This window comes from Eucyclogobius newberryi, unplaced genomic scaffold, assembly GCF_026437365.1.
Source record: "Eucyclogobius newberryi isolate DKJ021-1_F unplaced genomic scaffold, fEucNew1.0.hap1 SCAF_17, whole genome shotgun sequence".
Lineage (NCBI taxonomy): Eukaryota > Metazoa > Chordata > Actinopteri > Gobiiformes > Gobiidae > Eucyclogobius > Eucyclogobius newberryi.
Window position 1 is genome coordinate 25740324 of NW_027315801.1, and position 12864 is coordinate 25753187.

Consider the following 12864-nt stretch of genomic DNA (forward strand, 5'->3'; position numbering starts at 1 on the left):
CTGGAATATTCCACAGTATGTCATTATCAACATTGCGTTTATTTATTTGTGTGTGTGTGTGTTTTATATACCTTAACGAACAGGGATCACCTCTCCACAGATCTGACCAGTGCTTTAGCAACATCTAGCCCTGAACACGTGCAATACTTGACATACTTGACTGAATTAACCATGTGCAATACCGTCATATTCATGTGCAATACTGAATTAACCATGTGCAATACTGTCATATTCATGTGCAATTACTGTCGTATTCACAAGCAATTAAGGCCATATTCATGTGCATAGAACTGATGTAAATAAGAGTGTTTTGTCTACTTACCATTAGTATTAGTATTATTTAGTCTTATGCTAGTTACTTTAATTTATTTTATTATTATTATTTATTATTATCTTTATCTTTCCCCCCCCTCCATTCCCTATTAAGATATGAGAGGAGTTTTGTTAATAAGAGTTTTTTGTTTTGTTTATAAGAGTTTTTTTTAAACTTCCTATAAGTTATCTGTCCTTTCCCTCTGTATCTACTGCGTTGTAACGACAAAATTTCTCCATGTGTGGACAATAAAGGAATATCTTATCTTATCTTATCCAGTGCATCATGCAAGCCAAGCGCCATAAAACACCAAAGAAGAAGAAAAGAAGATAGTGCAAGAAGTCAATCTCTATGAACTATTGGTCAAAATTGTAATGGAATCACAATTAAAGGTTATGGGAATCAGAATTACTTAATACCAGTGGGGAAATTATTGTTGTTACAGACACGCAACCGACCAGCAGAAGAAATAATAAATAGTAAGAAGTAATCAATAATAAGATAATATAAGCCTTTGTTGTCCCACAATGGGGAAATTCAAGTGTTGCAACACAAAGTAGGTACAGAAGTGAATAATAACAGAATAATAACAGATAACTAATAAAAAACTTATACAAAAATAAATAGATTTACAAAAAAAAAAAAAAAAAGGTGATGAGTGCTAGACATTTACCGGAGACACATTTAAGGATCTACTACATGAAAAATGCTGTGAAGAGGATCATTCTAAGCCAGTGGTTTCCAACCTTTTTCTCTCAACCCTCTTTTTCCAGGGGATACTTGGCATTGGCTCCACAAAAGTCTTCTAAACTTTATAGAGACAAATACCCATACTACTTATAATTGTTTTTGGTCAATAAGAACAGTTATCCAACAGAAATAATTAATTATAACATATTTAATTAACATGACAAATTATTATTCAATTAGGGACAATTGTTTTGAATCCCTAAAGACCCTTTGGGATGCAAATTTGGGGTAAATATAACCCTAACCAAAACCCTAACCCAGGTCTAGGGGAACATAGGGATGACCTCGTCCCCAGGTGGTCAGTGCCACTTGCCACCAGAAGGAGCTGGCATAACACAGTCATTGACCTAGAATATTCCACACTATGGCTTTACTCATAACAACAAGCTGAACATACCGCATTTTGTTTGAGCTCAAACACATTTCTGGAATGTTCTTTTGTGTCTTTAGTGTTTGTGTTAGGCCACCTGCCAGAGACAACATGGAAACTGGCACCTTTGCAAGAACCTGACACATCTGCGCTGTTACTTACAGATTATTAAATAAATAAATACAGACGTGTTTTTGTAACACCCTAAATGTCCACTAGGACTGGACTTCGCTGGACTTTGAACCGGATGTGTTTCTTCACTTAGTCGTTTTGTTTCCCGGTCACGCGCCTTGTGGCAGGAGGAGGTACATACAGCCAATGAGGAGAACATACGGGAGGGAAACCTTTCTTGGACATATAAAGTTATAAAGCTGTATATTGATATTGAGAAATGGCCGGGACAGCGTCAGTAGCTGGGGAGGTGTTTGTGGACGCGCTGCCGTACTTTGATCAGGGTTATGATGCTGCGGGAGTGAGAGAAGCGGTGAGTTACTCACGCGCACAACAGTGTTAGCCGCTACATGCTAACAGAGGGAATCAGCAGGATATTAGGAAATCATGTAGGGTCAAAGTGCTGAGCACAACATCTCATACATTGTGTAAAATAACAAACGGAAAGGATAATGTTTGTATGTATGGTTACTTGTTTAAATTGCTACTTTGAATGTCTCCCATCTGTTGAATGAATGAATGTTCACATGCACACCATCAATGAAATTTCCCCATGTGTGGACAATAAATGATTATCTTATCTTATCAAAAATCATTGTCTGATTTCTGGAGTAATCAGATTATTGAAATGTCATGATGCTGTTGTGTTACTTTTAATTGTGGTTGGCTGCATCTACCGCCACTAACTTTAGTTTTATGTGTGTAAAAAAAAACACTAAAATCAGGAGTCTTTCGGATTCACACTTGAGTAGGTTTTGACAAGGAAACGAATATTGTTAGGGGGGAAAATAGAGAAAATGTTAACGTTTTAAGTTGTACTTGATCTTCCAAAGGCATCAGTTACTCTAAAAATCTACCACTGATTGTCAGATTTGTAAAACACGCAGACATGTTTCTTATGTCTTTTTGTCTGTGGACCACATTTGCAAATATGATAATGACAGAACTACAAAGTAAGTCCACTCATGGGACCAAAGTACTCCACATCTGTGGTATGATTTGGTATTGTGATTAATTATGTCCTTCATTTTCAACCAGTGTGATATAGAACACTAACACACTTTTGTTCATTAGTCATTGCTTGGTTTGACAATATTTACATCTATGACTATGGGGATAAAATGTCATCATTTCTGGGTTGAGAAAAACTGTGTTATATCATGATTAGGCTGCAGCGCTTGTAGAAGAAGAAACCAGGAGATACAGACCCACCAAGAACTACCTGAGCTATCTACCTACACCCGACTTCTCAACTTTTGAGGTACATTAAACAATTACTATTGACAGTAAGCTATCAATATGATTTGGACATGTACACAGAATAAAATTGTGTTTTTTGTGCGGTTGAATCATCTAGACGGACATTATGAAGAATGAATTCGAGAGACTAGCATCTCGGCAACCCATGGACCTCCTGAGCATGAAACGGTACGTGTATAGTTGAACATTAGCTCTGAGCCTTAGTGGGACCGAGGGCCACACTGCACGGAGGAAGGTCTCCAAACCAGACAACCTCATCTAGACACGCTCTGCTTTGCGATAGAATCTCTGCTGGATGGGGGAATTTAAAATCTTAAGTACAGAAATCATGCAATCAAGAATGGATTGTCCCTAAAACAGTGGAAAAGCCAAATGAGCCGTTCTAAGGATTGGCTGTGTGTTGTTGTTGTTTTTAGCAGAATAACCACTTAAAAAATAATGTCGGTAAAAAAAATTTGAAACAAAAAAAGTACAGAAAATTGGGCATACTTTATTAGACACCTACAATATTTTTTATAGTTATAATTTAAGGCAGCTTGAGCCATTTCATTACGTTATAACATTTTAACATGCGCTGATCAGTCTATGTGGCATAATGCAACTTTGATTAGAATAAACCGTGTCAGGTTTCCACCAGCTATTGTTAAGAGTGGGAAGTATTCTGCCTGTGCTTTTTGTAAAACTAATGCAACCATGTGTAATATTGACAACAAACTAAAACAGAATAACTGAAGTAATACCACTTCATGATCTGAAATTACTTTGTAGGTATGAGTTGCCAGCGCCCTCTTCAGGTCAGAAGAATGACATTACAGCCTGGCAGGAGTGTGTAAACAATTCCATGGCTCAGCTGGAACACCAGGCTGTTCGTATTGAGAACCTGGAGCTCATGTCACAGTACGGGACAAATGCCTGGAAAGTCTACAATGAGTAAGTGGCGACAACTCCCAATTGATCACATCATTTCACCAATAACTTGGCCTACTGTGCAGTTTGATTGTGTATGTTTTTATTTTTTGACAGTAACCTGGCATTTATGATTGAGATTGCACAAAAGGAACTACAGAAATTCAGGTAAAGATAGATTCTTGTTTTGTTACAAAAACAAGGTATACTATTTTTACACACATTTATACACAATCTCTTTGCAGGAAGCAAATACAAGATCTAAATTGGCAGAGGAAGAACGATCAGCTAACAGGAGGGGCTAAACTACGAGAACTTGAATCAAAGTATGTTTGAACAAAATTAACGTAGTTTACTGTTATTGTGGTTTGTTTGACATTTGTTCTGCTGTTTTTTTGTAGCTGGGTGTCTCTGGTCAGTAAAAACTATGAGATTGAGCGCGCCATCGTTCACCTGGAGAATGAAGTTTCTCAGCTCAAACAGCAGCAGGGAGATGAGAACAAAGAGAACATTCAACAGGACTTTTGACAAGTTTTACAGATCACACCGTGTTGAGTGGATTTAAGCGGGAGGTCTGCGTGGATCGAACGGAGAAGCATAAACCAGCCTTGATGCCATTGTGCGGCTGAAAGGAAGAGCACCATTGGCTTGGATGGATTTTTGTGCTGGAAGTTACTGTAAATATTTTTTACATTAAACTTGTCATTTTTATATACTTTTCAATAAAGTGGACTTTTGAGTCAGATTTTTGTATGCATAAAGGAATGTTTATTGATTTGACCTGTAAACTAAATGGTTTGAGGAATTGAACCATTTATTTAGCTCCACCCTTAATACAATGTAAACATGTTACCTAACCCCTCTTAAACCTAACCACTGTGTAATGTATTGTAAAATAACATGACAAAATACTTTAATGCCTGCTTTATATCCTTGAATGGGTGTGCAGTGTAAATTAGAAACACTAAAAATGTATTCTAAAAATTGGTTTGCTGATTTACCTCACAAATAGAGCTCAAGGTGTTTCGGTTGATGGCTTTCAATCTGCATTTTCTTATCTATTTTTTTTAATATAGACATAGCATTTACATTGGACGAATCAGATGCAATGTTTTAAGTGTTATAGCAGAATATGCTAATTTTCAACACCTGTCCAAATCTTAACAAAGGCATTCCTCTGGGTCCGTCCTTGGACCACTGTTATTTACAATTTATATAAACTCAATTGGCCACAATCTAAAACGGCAGCATCCACTTGTATGCAGATGATGCAATTCTGTATGCTTCTGCTCGAGTGATTCAAAATATCCTCCTAAAGGCAGTTTAAAGACACAAGAAATGTATATTCTAATGCTCGATGGTAATGATTGAACAAATACCCTTCTGCAAATACTTGGGGATCTGGATCGTTGATAAACTCTCAACAAACACATACAAGAGCTGACAAATAATCTTAAAGCCAGATTGTTATTCTTCTTAAAAAAGTGTAATTGTCTTGAATTGTTGAAAAAATAATGCAGGTTATGTTTCAGTTCTGGATCATGGTGATATTGTATATATGTATTCTACAGCAACAGTGCTAAAACCTCTGAACTCATTCAGTACTAAGGTTCATTACAGGAGAAGGATACAACGAGCTGGCCCCTGATCAGGATGTGCCCCGCCTAGGCCCAACGTGACTGGGATAGGCTCCAGTCACCCGCGACCCAGTACGGGAACAAGCAGTAGAAAATGAATGAACGAATAAATATTTAACATTTGCTGAACATTAAATCAGGTATTCATCAATTACGATCACAGGATTTTAAGGAACTTTGTGGCTGGCCTATGGAACAAACAAGACATTGTAAATTAAATTATTTTATGCCTTTGAATTCAGAGCACATCTAAAAGACTATCCACAGTGCCAGTGCTCTTGTTTTTAATTTGTTTATTCCACATTGTGCGTGTTTTATTGTCAACCATTATCTAGGTTTTCAGTTCCGATTGTTTTATGTTTTGTATTTCACAGGAAACTCATGAAAAAGAGTCTCTCATTGAGTTTCCCCCCTGTGTAAATTAAATAAATAAAAAACCCAAAGAGAATGTAATACCTTGTTTTTATTAGAGAAGTACAGTGTGAGCCACATGTGACTGCAGAACTGGGTTAGCACAATAAGAGCGTGCTTCTTTCAAGGCTCAACATTTGCAAAATTCACCCTTTTTCAAAGTCAAAGTCATCTCCTCCAAACGGTCACATATTCGAAATCCAGTTCCTTCAAAAGGAAAGGAATTACATGGGTAGCACTTAGGATGATTTATTCTTAAAGATCTTTGACATCTCATAACTGAAAATACAAATGGAACTAACACGGGTAGAGAACTTTTCAGTAAGGATTCAAACACTGGGTCAGCCCATTCATGAACTGCATGTTATTTTCATCGCACAGAAAGTTTTATTATTCAGTGGACTGTATCCAATGGTTGATGGTGCAACTTCAGCGCAAAAGATCAATTCTGCCGTCAAAAGACTGTACATTAACTCTTTGATTTTGGACTAGTACAAAACATCTAAGGACAAAAAAATAATAATATAAACTGAATGTTGCCAGCATACCATATAAACAAAACTATCATTAGTTATTTCTATAAATTATTGCCATTTTTTAAAGGGACACAGCACAGCATTTCCCTTTCCTGTTTACTTATGCGCTTGATTACCAAAAAACATGAAACAACATAACGCCATGGCGCTAAACGGACAAAATGGCTGCCCATGATTATCTGCATGGTAAAGCGAGTACCCCAGCTTGAAAAGGCATTAAGGATCTCAAGCATATGCAAAAACACCCTTTCATACATTCATTCACTTACTCAAGTTTGCAGGCACCTTGATACTGTTTGCAGAGAAACTACAGGGTTCTCTTGAGTATGACTTAGGATGTGCAAAATGCAGTGTGTTGCGCTGTGGCTACCATTATCTGTAGCAGCAGTAGGGGCCAGATGGTTCATAGACTCAGGGTGTTGAAAGCCGGTACTAATGTCACAGCATCAGGCAAGTTCTTGTTCTGATCTTGTAGCCCTTTTCCTTGTAGAACCTTTTGACGGTGACGCTCCTCCTGGCGCTTCTTCTTTTCCAATCGCTGTTGCTCTTTCCGCAGTTTGTTAGACACCTGCAACAGAAATGTGTTATTTGCAAAAATATCTTTTGTCAGTAGACACTATATTCCCCCATGTGTAGTATATCAATTACAATGCAGCCTGCAGCAAACTGTATTGTTTTGTATAGAAAAAGTCTTATGGATGTGACATTTTCTAGCAAGCGCTACAAAATTTGGCAGGTGGGTCCTAGGGGTACATGTAAATGATCTTTCCTCTATGCCTCTGTCTTGAAGAAGTCTACATGTTAGGACTGTTGAAAGACATGACAATTCTGAAGGTCTGGCTCCTAATAGACTCCGACTTAGTACAAGATCATTTGATAAATGTATAGAAACTAGTATCGTTGTAGAATAAGATTCAGTTGTAGTCATCTGGACTCTGTTTTAAGAAAAACAAAATGTTTCAACTTTCTTCAAAGAGTCATTCTCAATCTGCGAATAGAGTATGGGAACACAGGTTTTCTATTCTACTCAGTGTAGGCTTCTCTTCTTTGTTTTCTAACAGCCCAGAGATGGAATATCTACATCCTATAGTAACTTGTCCTTCGCTCCCTCCTCACTGAGTACCTGATTAGCATCAAAATGGCCAGGGCTTCTCCCGCCCCATGGCTTCAAAACACTATTATATACAACGGAAGGTTGAAACTTTTTTAACTGGAAACATGAATAAAAACAGATAAAATGATTTTAAAAAATGATCAAATCTACATTCCCATTCACCACAGAAAATCAAGGAGAAAATCTTACACAGAGGAGACACACCGAGTGAGAGAGGAAGCAAGCAGGAGAAGCGAGCTACCATGTCCCAGTAGTTTTCAAACAGATAGTGGTTCCACTGGTGGTACGCAGTTCTTCTTTTGGGTCATGCAAGTAAACCATAATATCGTCCTATGCTCTAGTTTAAAAATGTTTGCATCGGTAAGTATGGCTTTAGGGGAGGAGATGAAAAGTGTTTTCCTTACAAAACAGAACTAAAAACTCAGCAGCTGAGAGTTTAAGGCAGTGCTATATGGTGCCTTGCCTTGAGTTTTTGTGCGTTGTTGCCCTCTGCTGGTTGTCTGGGCTCACTTTCTTCAGAAGGTGTGTTTGAACAGTTTGAACAGGAGCCGGAGGAGCAATGGCAGCCCTGAGCACCAAGCAGCCACTCAGCATTGATGGTAGCCGCACTCAGCTGGAGCAGGTTCTCCTCATCTCCTGCACACAACCACATCGACATGGTGTGAGGGAAATGTGTCGATATTCATGTTCTGATTAAGAAGATTATCTTTTGTAGTTTTGGTCGATGCCTGAATTACTGAATTACTGCTGGAAACCAGACCACACATTAACATAATGTGAAGAAACCTAGCAGACACCTTCAGGAAACCTGTTGTTTATCAGTCCCTGTTGTCAAGGTGTAAAGCTAATTAGCACATGTGTGTGAACAAAAGTCACTCTGCTTTTATATGTTTGAAGCTGGGTAAGACTTGGGTGTGAAGCAGCCAGGATGCCACTTCGGAGCCAGAACACCTTTTTTCATTTCATAACTCACCAAGGCTTCAGAAATTGATTATTATTTTTTCCAAAATGGATGCAAAAAACAAGATTACAACGTGATACATAGCTTGAAATAGCAGTACTTACCCGGTATTCCTCTGTTCCGCATGGAGCTGAGGATGACGGTTTCTTCATCTGAAGGGGAACTGTTCTTCTGTCTGTCTCTCTGACCATCACCAAATTCACGCTTTTTACCTTTCTGTAGATTCTGAAAAACAACAAAAACTGAAGTGAAAAGGAGATTCAAAAGTATTCACCATCACATGTACTACTTTTAAATATATATATATATATATTTTAGATTGTTTTAACATGTATATTAACCATGTAAATTAAGTAAGAGACACATACTTTAAAAAATATAAATCACATGAACCAGGTTTAACTGTATAATAAGTCTCTACCTCTATCCGTAGCTGAGCAGGACCCTCTGTGTTGTCACCAATCTTCCTCACACTGTCATAGTGGTCTCCATATCTGTAGGCAATGTGCAGCTCTCGACAAGGCAATTTTTCCGTACCATTAATCTGTTTGGCAAAGAATAATTGTCATTGTCCCTTTGCAAATACAGTTAAATCATAAAAAAACACAGACATCTGTGATTACCTCCCAGAGCGGTGTGTTGAGTTGGTGGATCACCACTTTAACTTCTTCGCTACGAGCAAAGGCTACAATGGCATCATTTCCTGCAAAGGTTCCAGGCTGGGACAGGTTGGATACTGTAGAAAAATGAAACATAAGGGTATTGTATTATCAAAATGGTGTTGTTTATTTGGGCGATATATATATATTGTGTCTAACATGTTTCATTGTTTTACATTTACAAAGGTTTCTTTAGTTAGCAAACCATTTTTAAAATCGTTCTTAGCATCACTTCTTTAAAGCTATATAAAAATATGGCTTTTTGTCCCAACCTTTTGAAATGATCCATGTGTAAATTATTTGTGGTAATACAAAAAGAAAGGTAACTAAACTTTTACACAAGCATCACAATAAATGTTTCACATTTAGTGACTTCTAGGAGCAACAGCAAAACGATTAATGTTTTTTAATTAAATCGACCATACACAACTTATGTCTGATAATAGCGTTACATGTGAGTATAACCGCTGTGTCTGTATAACTTTCTTTCTGTGTTTGTGTGTGACAGTTATTGTCCTAGTTTTTTAGAAGTTTACCTGTACTTTCTAATTGTAAATAAAAGTATACAATATTAAGTGAATGTGTTTACTCATGCAATTAATTACAAACATTTTTGCATCAATCATGAATTCATGCAAATTACTATTGTTTTGACCAAACACACAGATAAGTTAGGCTGGGAGGCTTTCTAAAACAAGAGAATTGATGCTCATGAGCATCAGTCCTCACGTAGAGGAGCGCACATCTCTCAGTGGCAAATGTTTACGGAGCGGAGAAGAACGGCACAGATTTGTGCCCCGTAGAAAAAAAGAGACGTCAAGTTCAACATTGTGTGAGAAAATATTGGTAAAATGGTAAAATGGGTCAAATATTTCACTGAACTACTACAGAACAGCTTGTGTCTGTTGCAATAGGAGCCAGTTATACCTGCAAGCAACAATGAAAGGTCTTAACTCCACTAAACTTGTTTGGTTTGTCTATGCACAAGTTTTTTTTGTTTTTCAATGTTGATATTAAAATTGGCACAATGTGATTAATCATATTTCAAAAGTGTTTTTTCCTTAGCTTGTACTGTGCTGTTAGTCAGTAGGCGGTGTTCTTACAGTGCCGTGCAAAGGGGACATCATCCTCCACAAAGGGTTCAAAGTCCAGTCGGTGTGACTTCATGTAGTCCACCGTCTCCTGTCTGAGTCTGAGGTGAGTACGAGAGTGACCTTCCAGCTGGTCGCCCAGAGCTCGGAACAAACAGTTCCTGTAGAGACATACACAGATACAAACTGCCTTGTAGCATCTTTGTCTTTCAGAATAATCACAAGGTTTATTTGGTAGGATCAAAAATGCAGGTGAAGTTGGCTGAAGCCAGATTGAACCCTAGTCTTTAAAATTACAATATGCAGAAGTTAAAATACATGTTTATGCCGGATCTACACATCACTCTTCTTCCAAATGGCTCCTACACAATTGTTCTTTATGTGTTAAAGAATAACTAGGGTAAGCAAAATTTATTTGTATAGTACAATTCGCACACTGCATCATGCAAAGTGCTTTACAATAATTCAAATACATTAAAATCACAATACAAATGCATATGCAATACATAAAAAGTGTGTATGTTACCCATCTCCAGGGACCTCTCGGAGTTTTAGCCCCAGAGCTTGAAGCTGGTTAGAAAAGCTGAGAAACTCCGCTCCATCATCTGTGTCCTGCCCTTTGTTTTTGCGGTCTTTTGCGATTGCGCGACGTGCAGCTCTCTCATCTCTCTTGCGCTCTGCCTCACTCTTCTTATTACTCCGGACCGGTTTTGGAGTCTGTTTCCTTGACATGGCTGCAATGGTCCCTGGCAGCCCTGACAATGAACAAAATCTCCTGACAGAAACGTGATGGCAGTTAGATGAAGACCTAAAACAGAGAACAGACAAAACGGATTAAATGTAGTCAGTAAAAATTACACCTATTTAAAGTGGTAATTGTGAGTAGATTCAGAAATTGCTAAAATGCTACAAGTCTCGTCCCGGAGGATGTCGTTTCTGTTGTGCGTTACTTTTAATGGCGGTTGGCAGCCAACTGAAAAGGTGCATTTACCGCCACCTACTGTAGTTGTACGTCTTCAAAGTATGTGTTTTACGCAATACCGTGTTAAAAAATAAAAAAATATAAAAATAGGAGAAAGAAAGAGACTTGTGTGTTATATTTATTAAAAACACGTATGATGACATCACACCCGTGATGCCCGGTCATGTGACAATATATGCTATGCTTTAGTGTTCTAGGGGTACTAATAGGGAAACTTTTTTTTCCATTCCTATTAATACTCCTAGAACACCGTCAAGAGCCAGAAACTGTTGAGCATGTGCCGATTCGCAGTACGGCTTGTGAAAGAGAAAGAACCGGGTTGGCCTTATAGTTTCAGAATAATCGGTAGGAATTCAATCTGCGGAATATTCTTACGTTCCAGTCACAGGGATTGTGTAAGAATGTAGTTACTTACTTAACACAGGGTTAAGTGGAATATTATAGAGTTGGGTTGTGTTACACTACAATCTGACATGGGGGGCAGCGGCAATGACGGGGGAGACTTCGGGAGGTGCGGCTGCGGTGGGTGGCGGGGGTGTGGCACTATGGATGCCGGCCACCATTGAGCACCGAAGAGGAGGGAAGCGCGGCTGCGGTGGGTGACCTTGAAACCCCAAAAAAGAAGGAAAGCAACTACAACAACAGCAGCTACAGATGAAGAGTAAAGTCTGAAGTCTAAGTCATAAAAAACTATAGTGGGTGGCGTCAATGTAACAACTGGATACCAACCAGCATAAAACACCAAAGAAAAAGAAGAAGAATTTGTCATTCTGAAAAATCATGGATCATTATCAATGATGAAAACACAGCAAACGCTACAATTACTAGTTTGCAACTACTTTGTAGTTCCAATAGTTCCATGTGCCATGATCATTGCATGAGGAAAACACAAATTCCATCCATCCATCCATTTTCTACCGCTTGGTCCATTTCGGGGTCGCGGGTGACTGGAGCCTATCCCAGTGACTTCGGGCCTTAGGCGGGGTACACCCTGGACAGTGGCCAACTTGTCGCAGGGCCAACATAAATTAAACACACAATTAAACACACAAGAAAACACAAATTATTAATTATTAATTTTGGCGTTTGTTGGTTTTCTCCGAATGACAAGTCAAAGGTTTCCCTATTAAGCGAATGCATACGCTACAATTACTAGAACTACAAAATAGTTCTGGACAGTTGCCATTATCATTGCATGATTGAAAATAGTGCCATGATCATCGAGAAATCCTGAAAATACTAAAAGACCAAGGAAAACCAAAAGTAATAGCAGGAATCACATGACAAATATTTACAAAATATGACGAAAATCAGACAAAAATGCAACCCATGAAACGTGATTCTATAATAATAATAAAGATCTTCTAGAATTACGTATTTTTTTTTCAGAGTGACTACTTTTTAGTTCTGGTCGTAACTACGTTGCACTACAAAGTAGTTATCATGGTACTTGGAACGTGAACTACTTGAAACTACAAACTTTGTAGTTCTAGTAGTTCACTTCCCTGGATCATTGCATGACGTAAACACTAAGTTCAGAGTTTGCAGACAAACTCTACAATGTAAACTAATTGGGAAACTGTTAACTTGTCATTCTGAAAAAACTCCAAAACCGACAAACAACAAAATCAATGATACCATGATCAGTGAATACGCTACAACTACTACTAGTTCTGGACAAACAAAAAACAAAAACAAAACGG

At 38.1% G+C, this 12864-nt stretch overlaps 2 protein-coding genes across 2 annotated transcripts; one reads left to right on the forward strand and one right to left on the reverse strand.

Moving 5' to 3' along the window:
• Positions 1 to 1707: 1707 nt before the first annotated feature.
• On the forward strand, positions 1708 to 4515 carry bcas2 (BCAS2 pre-mRNA processing factor). The gene is made up of 7 exons (XM_072449630.1): positions 1708 to 1917; positions 2773 to 2865; positions 2962 to 3032; positions 3633 to 3794; positions 3888 to 3938; positions 4016 to 4096; positions 4172 to 4515. The coding sequence occupies exons 1-7, from the start codon at positions 1825 to 1827 to the stop codon at positions 4296 to 4298; spliced, it is 678 nt and encodes a 225-aa protein (XP_072305731.1). The 5' UTR covers positions 1708 to 1824; the 3' UTR covers positions 4299 to 4515.
• A 1336-nt stretch (positions 4516 to 5851) lies between these two features.
• Positions 5852 to 11015, reverse strand: otud3 (OTU deubiquitinase 3). The gene is made up of 7 exons (XM_072449631.1): positions 10706 to 11015; positions 10192 to 10340; positions 9053 to 9165; positions 8851 to 8973; positions 8534 to 8654; positions 7932 to 8104; positions 5852 to 6922 (listed from the first exon to the last, which is right to left on the reverse strand). The coding sequence occupies exons 1-7, from the start codon at positions 10909 to 10911 to the stop codon at positions 6758 to 6760; spliced, it is 1050 nt and encodes a 349-aa protein (XP_072305732.1). The 5' UTR covers positions 10912 to 11015; the 3' UTR covers positions 5852 to 6757.
• Positions 11016 to 12864: the final 1849 nt, after the last annotated feature.

Bases quoted from the DNA above. Each gene is read 5' to 3' on its own strand.
- otud3 (XM_072449631.1), bottom strand. From the start codon at position 10,911: ATGTCAAGGAAACAGACTCCAAAACCGGTCCGGAGTAATAAGAAGAGT. The intron at 10,341-10,705 runs GTAACATACACA...ATGTCTCTACAG, and splicing joins CGAGAGGTCCCTGGAGATGG to GAACTGTTTGTTCCGAGCTC. The intron at 6,923-7,931 runs GCAAGGCACCAT...TTTCTGTTGCAG, and splicing joins ACAACGCACAAAAACTCAAG to GTGTCTAACAAACTGCGGAA.
- bcas2 (XM_072449630.1), top strand. From the start codon at position 1,825: ATGGCCGGGACAGCGTCAGTAGCTGGGGAGGTGTTTGTGGACGCGCTG. The intron at 3,939-4,015 runs GTAAAGATAGAT...ATCTCTTTGCAG, and splicing joins AAGGAACTACAGAAATTCAG to GAAGCAAATACAAGATCTAA. The intron at 4,097-4,171 runs GTATGTTTGAAC...GTTTTTTTGTAG, and splicing joins CTACGAGAACTTGAATCAAA to CTGGGTGTCTCTGGTCAGTA.